Raw genomic sequence first — 27,370 nt, 5'->3', positions numbered from 1 at the left:
GTGTTGCCAGAAGTCCCACCCAGCATTTCAAAGCTGCCGGTTCCTTGGGAATATGTTTAAGAGTGCAGAGGTTCTTGCACTGGTGCTGTCTGCGCCTCTGCTGTTCTCTGCATGCAGCGGTAACCTGAGGAGAGAAGTGGTTTCACTTGACTCTGTTTGGGTGAACAGAGGCCTATCTGGGTGTGATATATGGGGTTATAATAGCTGCAATACTAGACTTCATGGTAGGGCTATCTGAGTGTGCTGTATTGGATTATGGTAGCTGGGATATTAGAATTCTCTTCTGGCATTAAACTCTATCCAATAAATAAACATTTGTGTGCTAAGTCACACAACCTTTTTTGTTTGTTCCTTCACTGTATTTATTGGTACGCTTTAGTTCATGTAAGGTAAAGAGAAGGATGCAGTTTGGATCTCACAGTAATGCTCAGGTAGATAGTTCTGCCCATGCTGGGTTTCAGCCTTTGGGGTAATTTGGGTCACTTCTACTGGTGCCGTTCTCAGGCTGTTGTATAGCAGATGTGGCAGGTACCTGACTTGTGTCAGTGCCTTTTCAATTGCATTTATTTTGTAAGCAGCTTGAACTGTCTCATTACTGCCAGACTATGTGAGGGCTTTGCTACACTCTCAAATCACTAAAATACCGATCAGTAAGGGATACTTTATGTGATATCTCATCAAATTTAAGGTTCTGTCCCACAGATTATGGTTATGACAAGTCATGTAATAATAACTGATGGTACACAAAGGATTTCTCAATTCTTTTGAAGTTCTCCACTACAAAATGCCTTTAGCAATTACTGTGAAAATCGCAAGGTTCACATGTTGCTGCTTTCTATTTGCATATCAGTCAACGTGAAGGTTTGCATCTCCGTGGATGTCTGTGTGTGGTGTTGCCTTGATGTAATGAAAATGAAGCTTCTTCATTCCTCCCACTTTAAAACCAATGTTTTCCCTGAAATTTAAATCTGGGATAAGATGGCATAGGAGGAAAGATCTTTCCTCTGAAAAAATTGTTTTGTCCAACCCTTGATCTTGATGATAGATATCGATACAGTGCTGTGCAGCAGTATTTTGCTTTACAGGATTGACATAAAAACATCTTGTCCCAGTTTCTCACCTTTAAGCATCTTGAATTGGTGACTACCTGCTTTTTTACCCAGACGAGATTAGTAACTTCTGGGCTGTTTTAACCCAGCTATCTGGGTACTGTATTACTAGAGAGGAATAGATAAAAGTTACTGCTGATGGTGCCTTGACCCTTATCTTCTGTATAGATAATTCTTGGTTGGTGCATCTTGTGAAGAGCAAAGATATTCCAAAGAGACCCTGACCTTTCAGTAAATACAGTTCATAATTTAGATGAAAAACATGTTTGCTTAAACTTTCGAGTGTCACAGATTGTGAAAAGAAGGGAGCCCTTCAAAGGAAGGAGTAAACCTTTTGTAGTTTACTGATTACAGCCTGCTGCACAGTATTCTTCATGGAGTGAGAGTTTCTTCTTTACCCTGTGTTGTTTATTTTTATAGAGATAGCAGCTACGGGTTTGAAATTACATACAGTATGTGTATATCTGCAAGTACAGATGCTTTGTAACACAGAAAGCAAGAGATGACAGGTGAATGCAGCTAACACTCAGGAAGGGCAAAAGTAATAGTGATGGAGCTATAAGAGGTTACAACAGACTGATGCTGTATATGAAAAAGATGGGGTTTAGGAAGAGAGTTCAGAGAGCTCCTTGCAAACGCAACTCAGTATTCTGACCTGAATTCTTAATGTTCATGCAGCAGGGAATAATGTCCAAATCAGCGTTTGAGTTGTTTATTGTTATTCTGCTCTGCATTCTGACACTTAGTACCAGTCACCCCTGACTCTTTCTGGTTTTACTGTCATGAATTTAGACATTTCTGAGGGTAGATAAGCAGAAGACAAAAGGCCATTCTCTGTTTTGTTCCTTGTGCTCTTTCACAGTTCAGTTACTCTGGGAGTAGTTCAAAAGAGACACTGTGCAGCAGAAGACTCAGTGCAAGACAAGAAAACTGATTGGGTTTTGTCCCCTGGTTTTCTAAGTGACTCTGGGCATATAATTTAACTTTTCAGTTCTAAAATGTGAGCTGTTACCAGTGGATGAGGATTGATTAGATGACTGAAAAAATCATCTGGATAGGGCATCAAAAGATCCTGCTTTTTAACACTGTGTGACTTTAAAGTCACTTATCCTATCTAGGTAATGAATTTGATAGACAATTCCTTGTGTTAAGAGCTTTAAGCCTTCTTAGTAAAAAGCACTGTGTAAACCTCAACTGCTGTTACCGATAATTTCAGATGTTCACATTCTTCTCCCTTTTTGTGGAAATAGATGCACTTTTTGAGTTTCTGGAAGACTTAGGGTGCTGAATTCCTGTGAACACTTGCTGTGCAACTATCTTGGAGAAAGTACAGGCTCTTTTAAAGTTGTAACCTTTTCCTCTCCATGCAGCGTCCCATCATCTCAATCTGTTGGGGTCACAGGGATTCCCGCCTGCTGATGGCTTCCGGACCTGCATTATACGTTGTCAGAGTCGAGCACAGGGTCTCCAGTCTGCAGCTGCTGTGCCAGCAGACCATCGCTAGCTGTCTGCGGGATGACAAGGATATCAGCAAACTGACCCTGCCCCCTCGGCTCTGCTCGTACCTCACCACTGCCTTTATACCAACAATCAAGGTAAAATGAAGAAAGTGCGTGTGTATGAGGAAGAGGAAAGGGTTGCTTGATTACCCCCATGGTGCTTCTAAGTGACAATGGATAAATTTTAAAATATTATAATAATTATAATTTTTAAAGCTTGATTAAGGGTCATTCCTGTCCTCTTCAAGAGCCCACTGATCCATTTGGTGCCTATTAAAATCTGAAAAGAAGGCTTACACATGCTGATCTGCATTATTCCATGGGGGCGGCCTTTCCAAGGACATTGTAAGGGTAAACTGTGCTGGTGACTCACAAAGACTTCTGAAGAAGCTCACACTAATGACAACACTGTGTCACGGTTATAGGAGAGATTCACAGTGTTGCCTCCTGTTGCCTCCCTACTTGTTACATGAGTCCTTATATGGCCTGAAAAGTTATACTTTAAGACCTGTGGCTGCCCAAATATTTCTACTGACAGTGAGTTCTGCTAACCTTACTGCTCCAACAGCACTATGGAAAAATGAACCAGATATTATGCCTTTTCCTGTACCACTAGCAGAGCGATCTGCTCAGCCCCTTTGTTTCATGATTTTGCCCTCAGTCACATCTCAGGATTTCCAAACTCTTTATCACAGCCAACAAACCAGAGCCTTAGCTGGTAAATGCCCTACATCCAAACTTATGTTTGTCTGTTACATATTTTTTGAGTATGTGTTACAGCATTGTCCTGAGCCAGTTTCACGTCCTTGTTAAAATAATACAGAGCTAGAATAACTAATTTGAAACTAGTGGAGTTGGCCCAGCTTAAATGACAACAAATTATGCCTATAAAGTAATGATTCAGCACAATTCCATTTGGGTACTGCTAATCAGGGCAATTTGTGTGACTGTGAAACATTTCATCTGCTAAAGAGCAAATGCCTTACTATAACCATAACTCCTCGATCTCCATAACATGCAGAGCATTTGACAGACCAGTGGTTCTCAGTTCTTTCTAGCATGCCTCCCCAGGATGCTTTCCATGTTGTTTCAGAGCCACCCCTGCAGCTCTCTAGAGCATCAGTGATGCTTATTTGGCTGTTAGGAAAGACAGGGGATGGGATGGGATGGGAGGGATAGGATGGGAGGGGAGGGGATGAAGGCGGCAGTTGGCTGTAGCAAGGCTGGGAGCCATGATGGGGATCGGAGGGGCAGAGGCGGTACAGAGGCACGTCATTGCCTACAACCCTTCTGTCACTTCCTAGAGGGGGTGCTGGGGTGGGGAGTGGTTGTGGAGCTGCATAGCTGAGAGGCTGAAGTAGGGTTCCCAGCAGCCACAAGCCCACCGACATTGTCAGCCATGCCTACAGTGCCTGGCAAGGCACCCTCTTCCCTGCATACATTCCTCTTTTGCCCTCCAGCTTGAGGACTACATTATAGGCCACTCCTCAGCTCATATCCGTCTCGCCAGGTTAAGGAGGCTCCTTTTTCCCACTACTTTTTTTTTTCTTGCACTTTCATTTTGAAAGAAACTGTCTTGACTTACACACATTAGTAGTATTTGTGTCATACTATTGTGTCAGGCTATATTGTCCTAGACAAAAGCAGTCCAACTGCTTTAGGACTGAGCTTTTCATGGCTTAGTACAGTGTGCTGGCAAGCAGGGCAAAGTAGCCCACCCTGAGCTTTGTGCTTGTATTTCTCCACATTGCATACAAATAGGCCCTCGGCAAAGATGGGTCATGTGCTTGGAAGTATATAAGACATACAGGCTTATTCCAGAGCTGACAGCATTGTAGCATAGTGGCACAGCATGTACCAGTACTAACCAGGAATGGGAACCTGAGTGGCCAAGTTCACTTGGAGAGCCAGCAAGAGACAAGATACTCTGAGACTTAGACTTGACGACATTACCCAGGTTAAAAGAGAAGTTTGTGAAAGAACCAGGACTTGAAGACAGGTTTGTTGTCTAATTCAGTGCTCTAACCACAGGTCCAACCTTCCTTTTTGATGTAGCTAGTTTCACTTTTCTGTGTACAGCTGCTTTTGACCTAAGTAATACACAGCCACTCTGTCTTGCATGTGCATCCTGCATAACTCATGCAGTAACCTGTACTAATCTTGACCTGCCAAGTTAGAGTGGGGTTCAAATTCAGTTAGTTGTGTTGGGATTTATTCACCACAGAAAAAAACCACAATAACCTATAGGAAATTTTCTCTTTCCTTCATTTAATTAAGCCTCCTATCCCAGACCCGAACAATATGAGAGATTTTGTCAGCTACCCAACAGCTGGTAATGAACGGCTTCACTGCACAATGAAGCGGACAGAAGATGACCCAGAGGTCGGTGGTCCATGTTATACTCTGTACCTGGAATACCTTGGGGGACTGGTGCCTATCCTGAAAGGACGTCGTATCAGCAAGTTGCGGCCAGAGTTTGTCATCATGGATCCTAAAACAGATGGAAAAGCAGGTAGAAGTGAATTGTTGCTCTGTATAAAAAATTGTTTAGAAATATTTTAGATATTAAATACTCAAGAGCTAAAATAAAGCTATATAAGCAATATGGAAGGTGGCATCTGATATTTCTTTTCTGATGCGAAAAAAGTCTTTAGTGTGATCTAGGCTCAAGCCTCTGAAATTATACCATGACATCTTCTGTTTTACGAAAGCGAACTTCTTGTATTTTGAATAGCAGGGAATAGATTGCTAATTAGCAGAAAATATTCTTTAGTCTCAATTTTGAAGTTGCTTGAGTTCTATTCATCCTTCTGAATCATGTTCACTTGAGTTCGAACCATTGGAAATTCGGAGTTTATGCTAGGCAGGGTGAAGAATGGTTAATTCTCTCTCCATAGTTTTATCTCAACTGCTGCCTGTGTATCAGATTTATGCTTCCGCAGACTGATAGTTGTAATTGATATCAGTTTTCTGAAGCAGCACTTACATGTTCTGGGGCCTGTCTTGATAGATGAAATCTATGGAAACAGCTTGATTTCCACTGTGATTGACAGCTGCAACTGCTCGGACTCCAGCGATATTGAACTGAGTGATGACTGGGCAGCAAAGAAATCTCCCAAAATCAGTCGAGCTAGCAAATCACCCAAACTCCCCAGGTAATAATTTCTTGGATATTTCTTCTTCTTCTTCCCCAGGTTTTTTTCCTTTCCCTTCCCTTTCCCTTACCTTCTGTTTCCCTTCCCTTCCCTTTCCCTCCCCTCCCCTTCCCCTTCCCTTTCCCTTCTCTTACCTTACCTTACCTTTCCCTTACCTTCCCCTTACCTTGCCTTTCCCTTCCCTTTTCCTTCCCTTCCCTTCCCCTTCTCTTCCCTTTCCCTTTTTTCCCTTTTTTCCCTTTTTTTCCCTTTTTTCTCTTTTTTATCTTTTTTCTTTTCTTCTTTTCTTCTTTTCTCTTTTCTTTTCTTTTCTTTTTTCTTTTTTCTTTTCTTTTCTTTTCTTTCCTTTTCTTTTCTTTCCTTTTCTTTTCTTTTCTTTTCTTTTCTTTTCTTTTCTTTTCTTTTCTTTTCTTTTCTTTTCTTTTCTTTTCTTTTCTTTTCTTTTCTTTTCTTTTCTTTTCTTTTCTTTTCTTTTCTTTTCTTTTCTTTTCTTTTCTTTTCTTTTCTTTTCTTTTCTTTTCTTTTTCCTTTCCTTTCCTTTCTCCTTTCCTTTCCTTTCCTTTCCTTTCCTTTCCTTTCCTTTCCTTTCCTTTCCTTTCCTTTCCTTTCCTTTCCTTTCCTTTCCTTTCCTTTCCTTTCCTTCCTTTCCCTTTCCCTTTCCTTTCCTTTCCTTTCCTTTCCTTTCCTTTCCTTTCCTTTCCTTTCCTTTCCTTTCCTTTCCTTTCCTTTCCTTTCCTTTCCTTTCCTTTCCTTTCCTTTCCTTTCCTTTCCTTTCCTTTCCTTTCCTTTCCTTTCCTTTCCTTTCCTTTCCTTTCCTTTCCTTCCCTTCTTCCTTCCCTTCCCTTCCCTTCCCTTCCCTTCCCTTCCCTTTTCCTTTTCCTTTTCCTTTCCTTTCCTTTCCTCTTCTCTTCTCTTCTCTTCTCTTCTCTTCTCTTCTCTTCTCTTCTCTTCTCTTCTCTTCTCTTCTCTTCTCTTCTCTTTGTTTGTTTGTTTTTAAACACTGTCTTGACACCTCATAAAATTAAAAGCAACAAACTCCTATGGGCAGATAGGAGTCTTCTGGAGAAGTGGGGTCCTCTACGGTGTGCAGTTCTGGGGTGATCTCAGAGATTGGTGTTGAGGTGGACTTTGGCGAAGGTTCTAGGGCAAAATGTAATGGGAAACAGTAGGGCACCACTTCTCCCCAAGCAGTGTCGAAGAAAGATTTTATAAACTATCCCACCACTGCCTCTGCCACATGTAAACTCTTGCCACCATAGGGTATATTTTGTCCTTCAGACAATCTGTGTTTTTACCTCCTCTGTGCTTAGGGTCCTTGGTCTAGGTAAAGCCTTTATTTCCTCTGGGGTATTTTCAAATTCCTAAGTCCATGCATAGATGTCATAGATCCTGGCATAGGTGGCACTGCTGCTGTGGTGACCTTGCAAGGGAATCTCAACAAAGAGATCCTCCTAAACACTGTGTTGATGAGCTTCTGTAATGGTACGCAAAATCAGCTTATTATTCGTCTGGTTGCTTTCCTGCCAGCTCTTCATTATATTCATTATGTACATAGACATAACGCTCCACCTGCACAGTCTCACTGATGTCTGTGATGCTTCTCGTAGGCACTGATATCTATCTGCCAGCTTCATGTTATGGGATTGAGGCCCTGACGCCTTCTAGCTGACATCTTCCAAAGACCTTATATTATGAGATTGTCCTAGTATGAGACAAAGCAAATGCATCCCTTTATATGTGAACATAACATGTGAAATACCAAAGTTTTAGGTTAGCAGTACTTGACAAAAGAACCATCAGTTCCTGAGCCTAAAACTGAAATAGCACAAACAAAAACAACTACCCAGTGTCCTTGGTTTTCTAAGACCATACTTTTGAAATGTAACTTTTGTTCATTATTTTTCCTACCAGTGAGCTTTTTCAGGTGCTTCTTCTCTCTTATTCTTGACCCCCTTTGCATAGCGGGAGGTAGGAATAACTTTTAGCTTAGAGTAAGAGCACTGATGAAGTTTGTGGAGTCTTGGTTTGCTGTACTAACACGGAGATCTGCCAGCTGAGGTGTCATGTTTCCATCTCCTGAGGCTTTGCTCAAAGCCCGCATAGCTGAAATAGCTCAGCCCTACACTTTTTTATGGATTAGTGGAGGATATATTGTATCTGGCAGAACTGCTGTAAGGTTTGTTAAATGAATCTGAAAGCATCAGAGTTATACAAGTGCGCCAGGCCTTATATATCTTCAAATTTGACCCGTAACTCTCCATCCTGTAGACTCTACAGTCTTCATTAGTCACTTAGAGGACACCATATCGGTTGTCTTCATTGCATCTTTACATTCAAAGACATTAATTTTATGCATTTTCGTATGCTCGTTGATGATTCTAATTATTGCTTTATGTGCAGAATCAATATTGAAGCTCGCAAATCTCCAAAGATGTCACGAGCTGCGCAGGAGATATCAAGATCACCAAGATTACCAATAAGAAAACCTTCTATTGGTTCACCAAGCCTAACCCGAAGAGAGTTTCCTTTAGAAGATATTACTCAGGTATTGTGTACATTGTTACCAGACCTGAGTCCAAAAGCATCTCCTTCCAGAGGCAGCAAGTTGTGTGAAAACTTTTCATTAATTACAACTAGAGAATTGCGTCTTCCAATTCAATGTTAATGTTTGAAAGTGTCAACGGAATATCAGTCATTGATTGATAAATCCTGGCACTACTAACTTCTGTCAATGTGAATCCATGTGAGAGGTTTTATTCCAGGTGATGTTGTTGGCTATTTGAAAGTGTATATGAAAATGCTTCTTGTTCAGTTCCTGAGCTGTCCTAATGCCACTGTAGTTCTCTGCTTTGCTAAAAATTGCAAAGACAAGAAAACGCTTGCCTCAGTGGGCCACATGTTCTCTGTTTCATAATTCACAGAATCACAGAATCATAGAAGAGTTTGGGATGGAAGAAACCTTTAAAGGTCATCTAGTCTAACCATCCCTGCAATGAGCAGAGACATCTTCAACTAGATCAGGAACATGGAACAGCCTTAATTGGAAGGAAGGCACTTTGTGCTCTTTGTGCTGTTCATAACCTGTGGTAAATGAAACGTAGCAGGCTGTAGAATATTTCGTTAATATCAGCCTGCATTCTTTAACTTTGGTTTGTTTCATTTCAGTTGGGTTTTCCCACTCTGTCTTTTCACATTTTCCTTTATTTTGAAACATTCTAGATCACTTATATAGCAGCAGTATATAGTAAAAAGTTCTTTGAAAAGGGCAGGAGACCAGAGGCTTAGATCCTGCTCCTGATATTGACAGTGTAACTCTCGGCCTTTGAGAAAATCTCTTGGTCTTTCAGATTTATAATTTGATCACAATGGAAGCAGTAGTTTGGGAAACTGCTTTGGAAGCTCCGGGAAGAGTATGTTTGTCATTATGAGTAATTAATTTTTGTCTTATTTATTGTTCTATGAAGTGATTTGTAAGCATAGAACCAAAGGGTAGGGTGTATGAAGTACAGAACGGCCACGCTCTTGTTGTGCAGGAGAAGCAAGCATCTAAAACAGACCTGTTCTCACTAAGCAGCCATCATGTTGTTCAGTTCTTCAACAGCTTTAATGAGCCTATGTGGCTTTTGTATACGTAATTTCTGGTGCCGTTCAGATGTCACAGTGAGACTTCTTAATAACTGGGTATAACAGTTGCTACGTAGGCACATTAGACTGTTTCAATAAAATAAAAATGAGAAGCTGAAATTGTATTATCCCTTGCAATATCTTGATTGCTCTGCAGGTTTTTAATAGAGATTGATAAATATTTTATTAGGTGAAAATGATCTTGTTTTTGCTTTGCAGCACAACTACCTTGCTCAGGTCACATCTAATATCTGGGGAACAAAATTTAAAATTGTGGGTTTGGCTGCTTTCCTACCAACTAACCTTGGTGCAGGTAAAAGTAAACTCTATTGAATTTTTGCATGTCAAACTTATTTCTAAAAAACAAAATCTTATGCCATGTGATTCTTTCTAAGCGATCAAAAGGCTTCTTTAACAAAGCACTTATTTTCTGTGGACAGTAGGAATTAGATTTTACAAAATTCACTGCAAGTAAAAGATGGAAATCTATAAATACAATAACAAGATGATCAATAGACTGTTAAAAGTCTCAGCTGTAATAAAAAGATTAATAAACAGTCAAGCCCAGACCTTTATTTTTACAGTGTATTTGAACAAAACCCAAACAAATAAAGAAAATTTTTGCAGAAGGCTATAAAAATCGCAGGGTTTAAGTTACTGTAATAGAAATACTTATAAAACTCAGATTTTTAGAGTCGTTTAGCTACTAATTTTACCAAAATAATGTTAAAAAAGCTCTTATAACATCATGTTAAGGATTCTTCAAGTCAGTGCATAGCCTTATCATATGGTTCTCTTGCTGGAGCATCAGTAAATTGGTAGCCTTAATTAAAAGTAGCGGTTGTCTAGTCTCTTGACCTTCTTCTGTGTACGCCATTTTTCCCTAGATAGTCCTGTTGAAAGGAAGAATGCTAAGTAAAGAACAGGGTACCACCTAGCAGAACTGAGCTCTGACCTGAAATATTAATACAAGTATAGGAGTTTTACAAGTTCTTTGGAAAACTTCTTTTTCCCTGTGTTGCATTGTATAGTTAGGGCAGGACTATATAATGATGCCCTAGACACAGAATTAATTAAATAGATATCTTTTGTGGTTATATTGACTAATGTCAGACAAGAGATGGAGTCCTAACTACTGGGGAGAGGACCTTCTCTGGCCCAGGCTCTAGGCAAACGTTGTCTTCTCAGAATGTTGTCACCCTGGGGCCAACCAGTGCTACCTCTATAGGACAATGGCACTTTCTACTTAGTGAAGTATTATGGAAACCCTCATGCTTGTTCCAGCACTTTTTTCCCAAGTAATTTTTGAATTTCTGACATCTGCATTTGCAGTGATTGTGAAAAGTTAGTGTAAGAATGACCCTCTGGTTCAGACCAGAGGTTGTTCTAATTCTGTCATTATCAGTGACAGATATGTAAGGAAGAATGTAAGTGTAGAGTAAGTTTGTGGTGATAATTCATTCACATGTTCTCCTGGTCACCAATGGTTTGGGTCCCAGGGTCTTCCTGAGCCAGGAGGGGTTTCTTTGTTTGTAGTAACCCTCAGAAGGTTTTCTTCCTGAGAGCTTTCTGGTTTTCCCCTAAACGCATATAAGTCAGTAGCATCTTGTGGTGAAGAGTTCCAAAAGTAGAATGAATCATAGAATAGTTTGGGTTGGAAGGGACCTTTAAAGGTCATCTAGTCCAACCCCCCTGCAGTGAGCAGGGACAACTTCAACTAGATCAGGTTGCTCAGAGTCCCGTCCAACCTGACCTTGAATGTTTCTAGGGATGCAGCATCCACCACCTCTCTGGGCAACCTGTTCCAGCTCTTCACCACCCTTATTGTAAAAAACTTCTTTTATCTAGTCTAAATCTATCCTCTTTTAGTTTAAAACCACTGCCCCTTGTCCTATCACAGGAGGGCCTGCTAAAAGGATTATCCCCTTTCTTATAAGCCCCCTTTAAGTACTGAAAGGCCACAAGAAGGTCTCCCCACAGCCGTCTCTTCTCCAGGCTGAACAACCCCAACTCTCTCAGCCTGTCCTCCTAGGAGAGGTGCTCCAGCCCTCTGATCATTTTTGCGGCCCTTCTCTGGACCCGCTCCAACAGGTCCATGTCTTTCCTGTGATGAGGGCTCCAGAACTGGACACAGTACTGCAGAGGTCTCAAGAAAGCAGAGCAGAGGGGCAGAATCATCTCCCTCAACCTGCTGGCTACACTTCTTTTGATGCAGCCCAGGACACGGTTGGCCTTCTGGGCTGCAAGCACACACTGCTGGCTCATGTCCAGCTTTTTGTCCATCAGAACCCCCAAGTCCTTCTCCGCAGGGCTGCTCTCAATCTCTTCATCCCCCAGCCTGTATTGATATCAGGGGTTGCCCCAGCCCAGGTGCACTACTCTGCCCTTGGCCTTGTTTTTCTTCTGTAAAAATAGAGGTGAATACAAGATGAAGTAATTCATTTTTTTCTACGGATTATTTAACTACAGAGATGCTGCTTCTATTTAAAGAGAAATAGCTGAAAAAAACAATCTCTTTTATCGTGTTTATGCAAAGTGTTACATAGCAATTTGGCTAAGAATGGTCCATATATGCATTTGTTCGTTAATGCATTAACTAAAAATAGCCATAACCATTCTGTCTGTTTTGAATTGATTCTTTCTTAGCTTTAGATGCTCTTTGTGTAACAGATTTTTTTTAAAATTTCTTGTTATACTCTTTCTCCAGTAATATATAAAACCAGTTTGCTGCATCTTCAGCCCAGGCAGATGACAATATATCTCCCGGAAGTGCGGAAGATTTCAATGGACTACATTAACCTTCCTGTCTTTAATCCAAATGTTTTCAGCGAAGACGAAGATGATTTACCGGGTAAGGAGGAGCTGGAGGTCTGCTATGTTATGGGTTAAGCTAGCTGGAGGGCAGATCACTTGTGTCACTAACCCCCTCTGGTAAACACACAAATCAAAATCCTTTAATCTGATGGGGTCCTGTAGAACTGAATTGGAATAAGACTAATATGTAGTACAGACATTGCTTTCTAAAATATGTGGAAAATATAATTCATATCAGCTTCAAGTTTATTAGAAAATTAATAATCTTCTATTTAGTTTGCTAAGAATTCTCTGTAGATGGAAGCTTTGCATTCTGCATCTTTGTAGGACAGAGTTGTAATGTGTTGGAAGCCCCAAAGGGTCATTCTTGCGACCTGATGGCAGCAAAGCAGAGCCTGCTGATAGGACCTTGGCTTGAAGGGCAGGTTCCCATAAAACTAAGCCACCCTTTGAGAAGTGATAAATGCCCGTTTGGATTTTTATCAATACTAAGTCTTACAGAGAGACTAAAATAGTGAAGCAGTCTATAAACAGGGGGGGTCGGAAGAATTTCTCATTTCACTGAGATTTAAGGTAGCAGAAGGTTCAAACAGTGTGGGGAAGGCTTGGATGCAGGTGATGTGAATGTGGCAGGTAAAAGGACTGGAAGTACTGAGGGCCTCCTTCAATTAAAAAAAAAATCATCATGCCAATAAAATTAAAAAATAAGAGACAAGAAGGTAAATTAATACATTTTCAGAATTTCCACATCAGTGGGGGTTTCCTGTTGCCAGGTCACAGGTTTTTGGAACTACAGGAGTGGCCATCGTGCTAGTACCCTTTAAGGAGAAAGGAGTGTGAGCACTACAAAGCAATTAAAGGCTTGTGCTAGAGTCTATAGAATTAAATAGAAATACTCCCATTATTTCAGACCAAGGTTTTGACTGCTGAAAGCACCAAAGCTTGTGTCTGACCCAAGCATCAGAGTAGTCCTCTGGACTTCTAAGGAAATACTCATGTGCTTAAAATGAAGACCATTCTTTCATGATTCGGGGTTTGGCTTGCCTAATTTATGTCTAAGTGATATTCACCTGCAGGATCTGAAGAAGATAAGAGACATTGATGTTATGCATAGGAAACACTCAGCATTTTCTATTATGAAACATGGTCCCAGCTGACAGAAAGTAATACAAAAATTAAGTAGAAAAAAAAAGTTAATATAAAGTCTTTGTATCCCTTCCTGAAAATTGGGTTAGATCTGCAATATCAGTTCCTTTTACATTATTAAAAGAGCTGAAATGATACTCAGAATTGCAGGTTGGTGAACACCACATAAATGTAGGGTAAATTGTTAGAGTTTTGTTACAGCTCTTTGAGAAGGCTAGTAGAAGAATCATACTACCTTGTCCTCTATAACAGCTGCCTTCTTATCCACTTTTTTCTTTCTAGTTTCTTCTGAAAATTCATTTCTGACTTAGCAAGTGGAGGCTACTTAAATATTCAGAAACATCTTTGGGAAACATCCTTTCTTAAGGCCTGCATATAGAGGAAAAAAGTGCCCTATACTAATGAGAAAAAATATTGCAGTGTAAATAATAATTGCATGATAGGTCAAAAAAAAAACAACATAGAAAGCTGCTCTTGGGCAGTGGAATGTTAATAATGAGGTACTCTTGGGACAGGTGTTTTTTAATGTAGTCAGTAAAGATTTGGCAAGGCAAATGGACAGTGAATTTATTTAACTTGCAAATTATGCAAACAAATAAATTAAAAAGTATTGGAGAAATGAAAAAAGTTGGATTTAAACACTTTGGGATATTAAGCAACACTGCGACAAATGGAATTTTGCTTGATAAGGCACGTTATATCCATGACAGCAACATTCTGGGCTACTCAAGCCAAGCTAACAATTAAACCTCGAGCTTTGGCAGATAAATTGCTAACCTGCAGACAGCAGGACGAAAGCATGGCCTGCCAGCTGAGCACAGAACTACACTGCATTAGGGTCAGTTAAGTTTACCTGTCGGTCGTCTTCTAAAGAAATGAACAGAACTACTGTAAAAATTTGCCAGCGTAGCCACAGACCTGTCTGTACACCTACCACGTTCATGACTAATGCTGACCAAAGCCTAATGCTATCAAAAATATAATAACAAGGCATACGTGGATGACTAGAATTTTAATTAGAAATTCATTTGGAACTGGGCAGTGGCTAGAGGAGTCCTGACTAATGGATCTCTTGCCTGATCTGGTCTTGCAAATCAGAGATCTCCACAAAATTTGGCACACTTAAATGATCCTGGATATGACTCTAGGATCCTGGATATGACTCTAGTCTCTTTTCCTCTCATAAATCTGCTGACGCAACTCACTTATCATTTTCCATGGCTTTTATACATGAAAACTAATAGAGCATATGCAAAATTCTTGGGGGTTTTAATATAGTATTTACTGTTTCCCCTCATTATTCTATTTTGTTCCTTCTTATCTTGACTTCTGCACCTGTACTTGGTTCCAGTGTCCTCATTTCCCTGCCATGTTCCAGCTTTTCAGTGGCAGTTCCTATTGGAATCCCTCTCACCACTTCCTGCAAAAGGATTTGCAAGCAGCTGAGCAAATTCCATGCTTCTGCTTAAAATCATCAGAATTGCATCTTGCCTCACTGTCCCATGTTCACCACCACCATGTGTAGGAAACTTTTCCTGTGTATCTCTTCTTTTCACATTTCTGATTGCACGCTGAAGTTGCCCTGACTACAGTACCCACTTCTTGAATCTTTTTGGCTTCCCATCTATTTCCTCACATCATTTCCTTACAAATCTTCTTTCAAAAACCTTTTATAAGTTTTGTCTATTTCATTCCATCACGTTTCTCTCTCTCTTTGTTTCATTTCCCTTCTTTTTCTGATACTGGTTGCTTTGTCACCCCCTATACTTCAGATATAATACTTTGCTTTCCCCCACTGCTGTCTGTATTCTCCAGTTTTCCTAAACTCATTGAGACTAGGGACATTATCCTAGAGACTATACAGTGCCTTCAGTGCAGGTCTTTGACGTTCTTTTTTTCCTCCACTTTTTGTTTGGTTTTATGGCAAAAAAACATCCAAGTCAAAACTCTTTAATGCTGTTAGATCAGGGCAGTCTTGAGAAGCATCATTTCATACTCCTCCTGAAGCTCAGTTGAGCATGGCACAGTGTCACATAACTGGCTCTAGAAGGAGTCAGAAGTCTAGAAGGAGTGCCTCACCATCAGATAGCAGCAGCCGTAGAGGAAGCCAGGAGGCCACATTAGTGGTCCTAGGACAAAGGACCTAGGCAAAAAAGAGGTGGCAGCAGCCACAGGTCTGTGAGTGGATCAAACAAAGTGACCCACTGAGTGGATGAGGAAAAGGCTGTGGATGTTGTCTACCTAAACTTTAGTGAAGCCTTTGACACCGTTTCTCACAGCATTCTTGTGGAGAAACTGGCTGCTCATGGCTTGTACAGGCATACTCTTCATTGGATATAAACTGGCTGTATGGCTGGGCCTAAAAAGTGGTGGTGAATGGAGTTAAATCCAGTTGGTGGCCGTTCACAAGTGGGGTTCCCCAGGGCTCAGTTTTGGGGCCAGTCTTGTTTAATATCTTTATCAATGATCTGGAGGAGGGGATTGAGTGCACCCTCACTAAGTGTGCAGCTGACACCAAATTGGACGAGTGTTGATATGCTCGAGAGCAGGAAGGCTCTACAGCGGGATCTGGACAGGCTGGATCGATGCGCCGAGGCCAATTGCATGATGTTTAACAAGGCCGAGTACCAGGTCCTGCACTTGGGTAACAACAACCCCATGCAATGCTACAGGCTTGGGGAAGGGTGGCTGGAAAGGTGCCCGGTGGAGAGGGACCTGGGCGTGCTGGTTGGCAGCCGGCTGAATGTGAGCCAGCAGTGTGCCCAGGTGGCCAAGAAGGCCAACAGCATCCTGGCTTGTATCAGGAATAGTGTGGCCAGCAGGAGGAGGGAAGCAATCATGCCCCAGTACTCGGCACTGGTGAGGTCACACCTCAAATACGGTGTTCAGTTTGGGGCTCGACAGTACAAGAGGGGGCATGTCCCCCTCTTGTACTGAGGGGTCCCCTTCTGGAGCATGTCCAGAGAAGGGTGACGAAGCTGATGAAGCATCCGGAGCACAAGTCTTATGTGGAGCAGCTGAGGGAACTGGAATTGTTCAGTCTGGAGAAGAGGAGGCTGAGGGGAGACCTTATCGCTCTCTACAACTACCTGAAAGGAGGCTGTAGTGAGGTGGGTGTTGGTCTTTTCTCCCAGGTAGCTAGCGATAGGATGAGATGAAATGGCCTCAAGCTGCATCAGGGGAGGTTTAGATTGGATATTAGGAAAAATATCTTCACTGGAAGAGTGGTCAGGCATTGGAACAGGCTGCCCAGAGAAGTGGTTGAGTCATCCTCCCTGGGGGTATTTAAAAGATGCATAGATGTGGTGCTTAGGGTTATATTTAGTGGTGGACTTGGAAGTGCTAGGTTAATGGTTGGACTTGATGATCTTGGAGGTCTTTTCCAACCTACATGGTTCTATGATTCTGTGACATGCTGTGTTGTTTGTTGCAGTGCCCGGTGCCCCTGGTGCCCCTGCCAGCAGCCCGCCGTGCACCGTTAACATCCCCATCGCCCCCATCCACAGCTCTGCCCAGGCCATGTCGCCCACACAGAGCATCGGCCTGGTCCAGTCACTTCTGGCCAATCAGAACGTGCAGCTGGATGTGCTGGCCAATCCGCCGGCAGAAGCAGGGGGCGAAGGGGCGGGGCCCTTCCCGGGGGTGCCGGGCCGCTTTCCTGGCCCCGGGGCTGGGGCGCTGGCTGGGGGGGAGCTGGGTCGTGCCCCTCCCGTGCCCCCCACCCTTGCCCCGCTGCCCCCCACGCCCCCTGCCATTGCCCTGGCTGACCTGCGGGACCATAGCGACCGTGAGCACGAGCCCCCACCCAAGGCCAAGGCCCCGCGGCCGGGACCTCAACTGGTGGAAGGGGACACCGTCATCTTTGGGGCCACCCAGGAGCTGCAGCTGACCAAGATGAACCCTCCACCGCCCTACCCTGGCACAATCCCTGCCGCACCTACGGCCGCCCCACCGCCTCCACCCGGCCCCCTGCAGCCACCCCTCGACCTCTGTCTGAAAAAGGGGGAATTCTCCCTCTACCCAGCGGGGCACTACCAGACACCCCTGGGGTATGAGCGGATAACAACTTTTGACAGCAGTGGGAATGTGGAGGAGGTGTGCCGGCCTCGCACCAGGATGCTCTGTGCCCAGAGCACCTACACCCTGCCAGGGCCCGGCAGCTCCGCCACCTTGCGCATCACCGCCTCTGAGAAGAAGATGCAGCAGCCCTGCACCAGCGCCACCCTGAATCGGCTCACAGTCCCCCGTTACTCCATCCCAACTGGGGACCCACCGCCCTACCCTGATATTGCCAGCCAGCTGTCCCAGGGCAGAAGCATCACACAGAGGCTGGACAGCAGTATCATTCATGCAACTCTGCGGAGGAACAGCAGAGAGGCAGCCCTGAAAATGGCTCAGCTGGTGGACAGTCAGAGAGCCACCTTGCAACTTCCCCCGAAGGCCAAGAGCAGTGTTGTGACAGCGCAATACCAGCAGAGAGTACCCACCGCCCTGTACACCTGCAGTCAGTGCAGCAGTGGCGGCAGCAACGCAAGCGCTGGTGGTGTGGGCAACATCACTAGTGCCAACGCTAGTAGCAGCACTTCCAGTATTGGTGGCATGAGACCTGATCTGAGCACGGCGAGTGGCTCCCAGCACAGCTCTGTCATCGCTCACTCTGTCAGTACTTCGCCTCTGGCCTCCCAGTCCTCTTACAGCTTGCTGAGCCCACCTGACAATTCCCGTGACCGAGCAGATTATATCAACTCTGCCTTCACGGAGGATGAGGCCCTTTCTCAGCATTGCCCAGTAGAGAAGTCAATACGGCATGTACCTGTGTCCTTGACGGAGGCTGCCCTTGGTGTAAAACGGCCACCACCGTACCAGTGGGACCCTATGGTGAGTGAAGAGATATGGGTTCCTCAGGAAAGGACAGCTCAGAGCTCAGTGCCCAACCCTCTAAAACCTACTCCTCTCATCATTGGTCAAACTCAACATCTGGATATGTCTCGAGTGCCATTTGTTTCCCCCAAGTCCCCAACCAGTCCCACTGCCACTTTCCAGGCGAGTTATGGGGTTGGAGTACCTTACCCAGGAAGCTACAATGCCCCTCCCCTTCAGGGAATGCAGCCCCCCTGCTCCCCCAAAGAAGCTCTGGCCCCAACGCAGTTTGCACAGCAGGAGCCCACAGTTGTGCTTCAGCCAGGTTATCCATCCAACCTCTCCTATTGCCCTTTGCCACCCATGTATCCGGGAAGTAGCGCCTGCTCTAGTTTACAGCTGCCACCAATCGCCTTGCACCCCTGGAGCTCCTACAGCACCTGTCCACCCGTACAGAACCCCCAGGGCACATTGCCTCCCAAGCCACTCCTCGTGGTGGAGAAGCCGGTGATGTCTCCTCCGCCGGCAGAGCTGCAGGGCCATGTGGGTACAGAGGTAATGGTGGAGACAGCAGACACCTTCCAGGAGGTACTCTCCTTGACAGAAAGCCCCGTTCCTCAAAGGACAGACAAATTTGGCAAGAAGAGCCGCAAGCGCCTGGACAGTCGAGCCGAGGAAGGAAACGTGCAAGCTATCACTGAGGGCAAGGTCAAAAAGGAGGCAAGGACGCTGACCGACTTCAATTCGCTAATATCCAGCCCTCGACTGGGGAGGGAGAAGAAGAAAGTCAAGAGCCAGAAAGACCAGCTGAAGTCCAAGAAGCTAAACAAAACGAATGAGTTTCAGGACAGTTCAGAGAGTGAGCCAGAGCTTTTTATCAGCGGGGATGAACTGATGAACCAGAGCCAGGGCAGCAAAAAGGGTTGGAAAACCAAAAGGAGTTTGAGGACAGCCAGTGAGCTGGACGAATTCAAGTGCCGGAAGGCCAGCGAGAAGGAGGACGGGAGGCTGGGGAGCCAGGGCTTTGTGTATGTGATGGCCAACAAGCAGCCGCTGTGGAACGAGGCAACTCAAGTCTACCAGCTGGACTTCGGAGGGCGGGTGACCCAAGAGTCAGCAAAAAACTTCCAGATTGAGCTGGAAGGACGACAGGTAGGCGGGGGCAACACACGTGGGCCAGGGTGGGGGACGGAGAGAAGGAGAGCCATCACAGAAGTAAGCTCTGCCTCTCATGCAGCCAAGTGCCTCCTGCTTGTGTTAGCTGCTCCGTGAAAAAAAGCTTTTCCACATGGTTGATAAAAATGAGCCGTCAAAGGTATAGATTCAGAATGGAGGGTAAAGTTCAGCTGTAAAGTAAATGTACAAAATATGTTTGGTCTTACTCCAGTGGGATGTGGGAATAGAGGCCTCCTTTAGTCTCATGGGCTCTCACTGCTGAAGGTAGGTGGGTTTTGTAATAAACACTACCTATCTCCCTAACAGTAGCCACGTTTGCCATCGGTGATTGTGGATAGCAGCTCTCTGACTGAACACTGCTTCCTTCTTGTGGTGGTCACAAAGGTGGGCCAGTCCGCAGATAGCTAAGGCAGAGACAATGGATGGGCAGTTAGGTTCCTTCCATGCCAAAATTTCCCTTGTGCATTACCAGGCCTCTGGGGCTGGTTCTTAATACTAGAGGAGGGAGGCACTGACCCTCCCCAGAACAAAGTGCTCCTGGGCTGCTTCTGAACTGCCTGTGTGTAGAGGGGTCTGTGGATAGTTCAAAAGATCAAAGCATTAATTTTAGGATCTCTTACCTTGGCCCACGTGGGATGTTACTACACCAAACCCAGGCTATTAAGTGATACCAATCAGCAGGACACTGGACTGAGACTCAGGAGACACATATTTATTTCCTTGTACAGCCTGTCCCATCTCTGTAAGTCACTTCTGATTTATTAAAGACATCAAGCCTCTCAAATCCCTCTGATTTAACTTGGGAGTTAGATGTCTTAAATATCCAACATGCATGACCAGGGGTAGTCTCTTGGTTTTGTCTGTCTGTGTAACAACAGCTCATTAAAAAGGCACAGTGATCAGAGTCATTTATACCCCTTTCTTCTTCAGTTAAATGGCTGTGGATACGTGCCCACGGACCACTGTGCAAAATCACCTGCTGTAGGTTTTTTTGGTGGGGGAGCAAAGCCTGACTTGGCTTGCACAGGCAGCCTCCATTCTAGCTCAGGGATCTTCACTGTAAAGCAAATACGGTCTGGGCTTCTGATGAACCGAATGCAAAAGGAGTAATGATAGGCCAAACTTCAGATATTCCCTGTGGAAGAATGACGAACAACCTGACTAGTCTTGCTTTACATTTCGAACAGCTCCCACTGCCACTTTGCCTGTTCATTCTTGGTGTAATTATGTGCCAGCAAAGTTTATGCAAAGGCAAACAGAACTGCCGAGAACATACAGCTTACCAGCTGTGAAGTGCTAGAGTCAGGAGATTGGTTATTCCCCTTCCCTAAAAGCTCCTTTCTTTGAAAACAAAACCTGTTTTCCTGATTATAGGATCTCTCCGAGGGTGAGAATGGTATTTTCCTTCAGGAAGCATGGTGCTGGTGTAACCCACATCTGCTGAAGTAATTGGTGATGATCTACTTATACCAATGCTGTATAAAGTCTAGCATGTTTTAAAGCTCAGTTTACTCTATGGAGTCAAATATTGCAGCCAAATAATCTATACAGACAAATAAAACAGTGCTCTTACTCTTCTTTGGCATCATACCCCATTCTGTGAGTAGCCCCATTCATATTAGCTCAAGAGGTGAGGGGTTCTTACAAAGGAGCAAAAATATTTAGCTTTTATTCTTCTCTGGTTCCTTTTCTGTGGTCCACTTTTTTTGACTTTGTTCTCTTTTTTTCTTCCCTTCTCCTCTTCCCCTGCTTCCCAGGTGATGCAGTTCGGAAGGATTGATGGCAATGCTTACATTTTGGACTTTCAGTATCCATTTTCTGCAGTGCAAGCCTTTGCTGTTGCTCTGGCTAATGTAACTCAACGCCTCAAATGAACAAGTAGAGACTGGAGAGAGGAAAATGTTAACCTTCTCATAAAGTCCAAACCGGAAAATGTCAGGGCAGCCTGCTTTAGGTGTGCAGAGGTGCCTGGGAGTGAAGAAGGCAGTAAAACTGGAAAAGTCTCTTGGTGCCCAACAGAAGGGCATTAAACTCTAATCAGTCACGGGGTAGAGGGTGGGGGGCTGTTTTCTGTTTTGTTTGTTTGTTCGTTTGTTTGTTTTCAGGTGTTTTCTTTCTTTTTAAGCATTGTGCTGGGTCTCAGAAAGAGCGAAGGGTTGAGAGCCATTCAGTGTTACGTGGAGAAGTGTGGCTTTTGGCTTGTTGTGGTGGTTCTGCCGTGTTTGCTACAGTAGCTGATGTAAGTTTATAGAGGGATTAAAAACGACTGCTCTTTTTGATAGACTGCCTTATATCATGCTGTTCTTTTTAAAACAGGGAACATAACTTTTTTTCTGGTCCAGTTTGTACTACTACTACTATTACTACTACTACGACTACAACATCAGTGATAGCAGCAAAAAAAAAGAAGCTATGATACTTGAAGACATGTGTTTCTTCTCTGATCTTTGACAATAACTAAGCACCACAAGTTCCATGGAGGCTTTAGGTCAATGTGTAATATATAAATAATGATGTGTTATTCAGAAGAGAAACAGTTGTTACCAACGGGTGGTTTAAAAACCCATGTATCAAAGAAGTTGACGTCTGCTTGTTTTGTGTGCTGTTATTGGGGATAAACAACTTTCAGTAGGTGACAGAAGATAGAGGAGGAAATAATTACAAGCATTGCTTCTTTTGTTATTGGGGATAAACGTGCTTCAGTAGGTGACAGAAAATAGGGGAGGAAGTATCTATGAACATTGCTTCTTTGCTCATGTTGATCAGCAGTATTCTCCAATTTGGCCTGTAGTTGGGAGAGGTACAGTGTGACCACGTGTACCTCCAGGGCCACACCTGTACATGCTCCTCATTCAGATGTGTTTACACTTTATAAACAAAGTTTTTCAACCCAATGAGAAGGCCCAGTGTATTCGGTCTTCTTAGCAATTGGTATGAATCAAATTCTACAAAAGTGTATCAGTGCTTGAATTAGGAAGTAGACAGAAGTATAACGAGTCATTATAGGAGGCAATTTCATCAGGAAAGCACTTTCATTACAAGAAACAACATCAAGGCTGGAGAACAAGTGAGTTGAAAGAGGAAGGAAAAATTGGACAGAATCATCCCTTTTATCACCTTGCTACTTGAGTAGTCTTTGTGACTATGGTTTGAGAATATAATGCTCCAGATAAGAGTGGGAAGCCGAAGTTTAGGTGGAGTGTTCTAGAGGAAGGCTTAATAGCTGTAGCATGGCTCTGCAGTTCTTTCTGGTGGACATGCAGACCTGTTGAGCATTTCAGAAGGGTTGCTTGCACAGAAGAGTTTCTGTGTTGTCCATGTGTTGTGCACATACTTATTTGCTTTGTCTCTTTCCTCCTTGCCTGCATTTTGCTACAGAATATGTTTTTGTATGGAAGTAGTTTCCCCAGTGATACACAAAACCCAAAACTATTCATTTGATTATTTGGACATTCAATTACAAAACTTAGCTGCAGATTTCCTTCAGAAATTACTCTTTTGAAGTGAAAGGCACACTGAGAAAGATATATTGGCTGAGGTGTCAATGGGCTGCTTTGTCTTTGTCTTTCATCCACAGTTCAACGTCTTACTTGAAAAACTTGATATAACTTAAGATGAATAGGCGTGATTTTCTCTCTTTGCTTTTCTTAAATCCTAACGGTAGGGCAGATGTGTGTTGTGCTTGATTCATTCCAGAGGAACATATTACCTAAGATAAGACCCTGCTGTAGTAGAAGTTACCAACACACAGTGAGCTTTTAACTTCTGCTCTGCTGAGGCTTCTAGAGCTGTGCAGCACAGAGGGAGTAATGCCAGTCAGAGAGCAGTTTCAGAGTTGCCAAGGGAGATGACAAGGCAGATCATCCACAGGTAATGTCCTGCTGGGTAAGTCCAGCAAAAACCACATGCAAGATGGTTTCCTTGGAGCAAGGAAGCAGAAGTAGGAAGGAAGGAGGGGGAAAGTAGGTGGTACTGTGCCTGTGTAGTCCCAAAGCTCGGTGGCTTCTGCTTACATGTGGAAGTGGTCAGGTGCAACATTCTTCTTGTCATCTAGCAGATCGTCATCTGCTTTAATTAATTATTTTTGTTAATTTCCATCAGTTGTCTGGGCCCATTTTTATTCTTTCTCACATGCATGATTTATTCAGCAGTTTGAGTGCCTGTATGTATAATGCGTGTGGAACGGAGGAACCAAAATGGGTTTGGTTCTGGTCCCTTTAAAATCCAAGCGTTTCCCTTGGGTTTTTGTGGAGAAAGCCCTTTGTCTTATATTGAGTTACACGCTGTACAAACAGTGGGCTGAATTCTCAGCCCACTGATTCCAATACACAAGGAGGAAAGCTGGCTGATGAGAGTCCTTACCTGCCCTAAAGTCTGTGCTAACCAGTCATACCCTAATTAGAGTATAACAGGCACACACTGAACATGGTAAGAGAAGAAACATACCATGGCTTGCTTGCTGGCTGGCTGAGGAAAGGGCCACTCAGTCACATTAGACATCTTCAGCTGGAGGAACATCACTGGTGGTTTTAAGCCAGAATTCTCGTTATGTGGAAACAACATGAATGGTTTTTCTGAACAAAATATAATCCGAATAGAAGGACTTCTGTGTGCAATCTCTTTAACCTTCCAGGGGTCAGTATTCCTCTTCACTTGGTTCATTGCCAAACTTTTTCCGATTATCAGTAGGTTTATGCTGATGGAAAACCAAGAAATGAAACCCAGTACAACAAGTAGCAGAGTTTGTGCTTTGGTTTCAGTGGCCCAGGTCATGACTGGGTCCTTCTGATGGCACTTACAAAGAGCCTTGGCACAGGAGAGACCTGGTTTCTGCCCCAGCAAAGCACAAGGAATAATTATCATAAATTAGGGAAAAAATGCAATTTCCAACATCCTTCCCATTTACTTGTCAGAATATGCTATAGGATAAGATTACCTTTTATCTTTTTGAAAATAATTTGACAGAGTCCCTTTATTCGAGGATTTCAGTGGCGTAGAGAATACCCAGTATTAGAGAGAGAAAATACTTTCAAATATGTAGAATTTTAATGAAAGGAATGGGAATTATGTGAATGTCTGAGCGTGCAACTGGATCCTAAATTATACAGAGGACAAGAGAAAATGGCAGTTGTTTTATTTTTCACTGAGATACAATACAGGAAAAAAATTTCAAAGCCCCCGTCCCCCAAAATAATCACTTAAATCCTGAAGATCACTATTGCATTCAGCCAGAAGATAGATGTTACATTTTATATCTCGTTAGTAAAACCCAGGTTTTCTGTAGGTAACTAAGTTCTTCTAGGAAGAATGTAGCAAAGTGTTGAGAAATGTCTAGTTCTTTTATACATACAGTAATTTCCATTAGTTAAGTATGTTTTTTCCAAAGTTGTTTTTTTTTAGCTGTGCAATACTTATGACAGTCTAGGGGGTTTGTGGGTTTTTGGTTGGGTTTTACTGTTGGGTTTGTTTGGGGGGTTTTTTGGTGTTTTTTTTTTTTTGAGGGAGTTTTGAGTGGGTTTTTTTAAAGATAATTTAATGCAGATCTGTTAATGTCCAAAAGACAAATTATTTATCTTGCATAATGTAATAAGTGATTTAGGGATTATTTTATTACTATGTATCAGTGAGTTATACACACTTTCTTATTTATATTTAAAGAGCATCTTTGTAAGTAATTGTTTGCTAGCAGTATGTTTTGCTGCAAGAAGTTAAAAATGCATATAGGAAGACCTGGTTTTGCTGGATAGCATGCAAAATTTTATAATGCAGGCAGGCAAAAGTATTTTTCTGACAGCTGAAAGCAGTGAGTTTGCTATGGAGGACTGTGTAGACTACAAAGAGTGTAGATGGGACCTGCAGAAACCTGTTCCTCTCCACTGTTTTCCTCCCGTGTTTCTAACTATATATTTCAGTTGGGTGTGGTTTTAAAAATGCAAGGTTCGATTTGCTTTCCCTCTTCTTAGTAGAGTGCTTTTTCTTGAGATAATAAAATAAGGTGGCTTACATGGTAAAAAAGGATATAACCATATAGGCTCAGTTTGTAAAAAGCAGAGATACAAGCAAACTGGCTTGGAATAAGCTAGCTGAGGCACGAGAAATAGTGTGGCAGTACATGTGTTTTCCTCTGCTCAGACCAATAACACTCCTCCTTCAGCTGGGCTCAGCTGATTCTAGCACAGCCATAGTGCTTCTGATATCTGAGCTAGCACTGTGCAGAGCTTTATGGAGCTGAGCCCTGACGCTGCCTGCAGCAGCTTTGCTGCTTCAAGATGCTCCGTCGGAGACCTGGTGGAGCAGGCTCATCCTCCCCGCATCCTTCTAGGTCAGTGCCAAGAGCAGCCTGCAGCTGCCGCGGGCTTTGGGCTGCAGCAGCTTTGGGCAGAGAAAGCCCTGGTGCCAGCTGGTGGCCATGGTGGCCATTTGAAGTCAGAATCGGCTCCCCTGGAGTTGCGAAGGGATGCAACACAGAACCTGACTCTTTTGAAAAAATATGGCTGATATCCTCAAAATATAGCTCCTAACAGTCTAGAAATTGATACATAAAGTCTGGTATGAAGTGCACCATGCATGGAGTGGCAAATTTTAGCTTGAAACAGCAAGAATATAATGTTTCTGCTGCACCCTAAGAAACTGTGAGAAAGAGGGGGGTAAAAGAGGGAAAAAAGGAATTATCGTGTTAATAATTTTGCACTCTGTTCCAGAGGCAGCAGTAATATGTGCCATGGGCTGCCTGACTATTGGTTGTATGACAGTAAATCTGTACACAGGTTCATCTCAGTTAGATAAACTTCCCTGAGATGCAACCACAAGCAAATCAGTTCTAAATTTCTCTCTCCGGTTTTGTTCCATTGATTTTATGAAGATACATGAAGGTGTACAGGTGTCAGACAAAGATATCTGACTTTGCTGAAGCCTTGAGCCTATACTTTCCGTAGGTCCAGGCTTTCCTTGATGTGTCTTTTTAGTGTTCTCGCAGAAGTTCCAAACACATTTCGGAGCTTGTCTGATTGTTGCCTCAGACAATTTCTGTGCATTTGCTTTTTGCAGCCTGATGTGTGTGATCCTATGTTATCTGGGTGCCCTGTTACCTGTCAGAAACAGTTCAAAGTCTCCCATGAAGAGAGCAACACCTGCAAAAACTTATTCGATTGAGAGAAAAGGGAGAGAAGGCAGAGTAAACTTTTACTAGCTTTTAAGAATGTGTTTCCCAGAGCAGCAGTTTGGAAAATGCACATTTCTGCAGAGCCCAAACCACTCCAGACCAGCAAGTCTGACTTGGAGATTAGTAGTAACAGATGAGTCACTTGTGTGACATGCTGACAGAGGCCTCGCTACATGGTTACACCAAGATACATAGGAGAGTAGAATCGACCCAAAATGACCTTTCCCTTTACTGTGGGATTATAATGTAAGAATGACTTAAATGACCCATATATCCTCTTAAGAAAGTTATAAAGCATTAGCCAACAACTATATTGACAGTTCCATATAACCACCCCTGAAGAATGCTAGACGTAAAATCCTGGCCACAGAGCAGTTATTCAGATTGTTGCCTTTTATGCCCATTTCTAGGATTCCATCACAGGAGAGCAAGCTGTTTATGTTATTTAGAGATTGGCATAATGGTTTTCCCAGTATAAGAGAGCAAATGTTGTCATACTGCTGACAAAAATGGAAAAATTCTGAAAGATCAATTTTTTCATTTTCAAGTCCCTTCACCTTCAAGGCAAGCACAATCCTCCATCAGCAAATACCAATTTAGAGTCCTGCTACCCTCAGGAGTAGTCTGCAGGTAGGCACCACAGGTCCTCTTTGCAGGGTTGGAATTCACCTGGACCATTCTCGAAGGAATGAGATTAATTTCTACTTGTGAACAATGGGCTATGTGAATTATTTTCTCTTTGTATTTATTTAGTTTTCTTCTGAAAAAGTCCTGCAGAGAAGTTTTAATATTAGAAGACTCAGCTTTCTGTGTTGCCTGATATCT

The 27,370-nt window shown here is 43.1% G+C and overlaps 1 protein-coding gene across 4 annotated transcripts in view; it reads left to right on the top strand.

Annotated features, from left to right (window-relative positions):
- Positions 1-21,792, top strand: part of TULP4 (TUB like protein 4) — a 180,202-nt gene extending 158,410 nt beyond the window's left edge. For all 4 annotated transcript variants that reach the window (XM_075087842.1, XM_075087841.1, XM_075087843.1 and 1 more), the window contains 8 exons: positions 2,480-2,704; positions 4,886-5,120; positions 5,619-5,763; positions 8,164-8,308; positions 9,607-9,700; positions 12,095-12,238; positions 16,781-19,359; positions 21,141-21,792. In XM_075087842.1, coding sequence (XP_074943943.1) covers positions 2,480-2,704; positions 4,886-5,120; positions 5,619-5,763; positions 8,164-8,308; positions 9,607-9,700; positions 12,095-12,238; positions 16,781-19,359; positions 21,141-21,257 — 3,684 coding nt within the window. In that variant the 3' untranslated portion in view covers positions 21,258-21,792. The remainder of the gene's footprint in view (positions 1-2,479; positions 2,705-4,885; positions 5,121-5,618; positions 5,764-8,163; positions 8,309-9,606; positions 9,701-12,094; positions 12,239-16,780; positions 19,360-21,140) is intronic.
- The last annotated feature ends 5,578 nt before the right edge of the window (positions 21,793-27,370 follow it).

This window comes from Phalacrocorax aristotelis, chromosome 3 (genome assembly GCF_949628215.1).
Source record: "Phalacrocorax aristotelis chromosome 3, bGulAri2.1, whole genome shotgun sequence".
NCBI classification, from domain to species: domain Eukaryota; kingdom Metazoa; phylum Chordata; class Aves; order Suliformes; family Phalacrocoracidae; genus Phalacrocorax; species Phalacrocorax aristotelis.
Note: the sequence above shows the minus strand (reverse complement) of the source record. Positions and strands in the feature narration are given on the sequence as shown.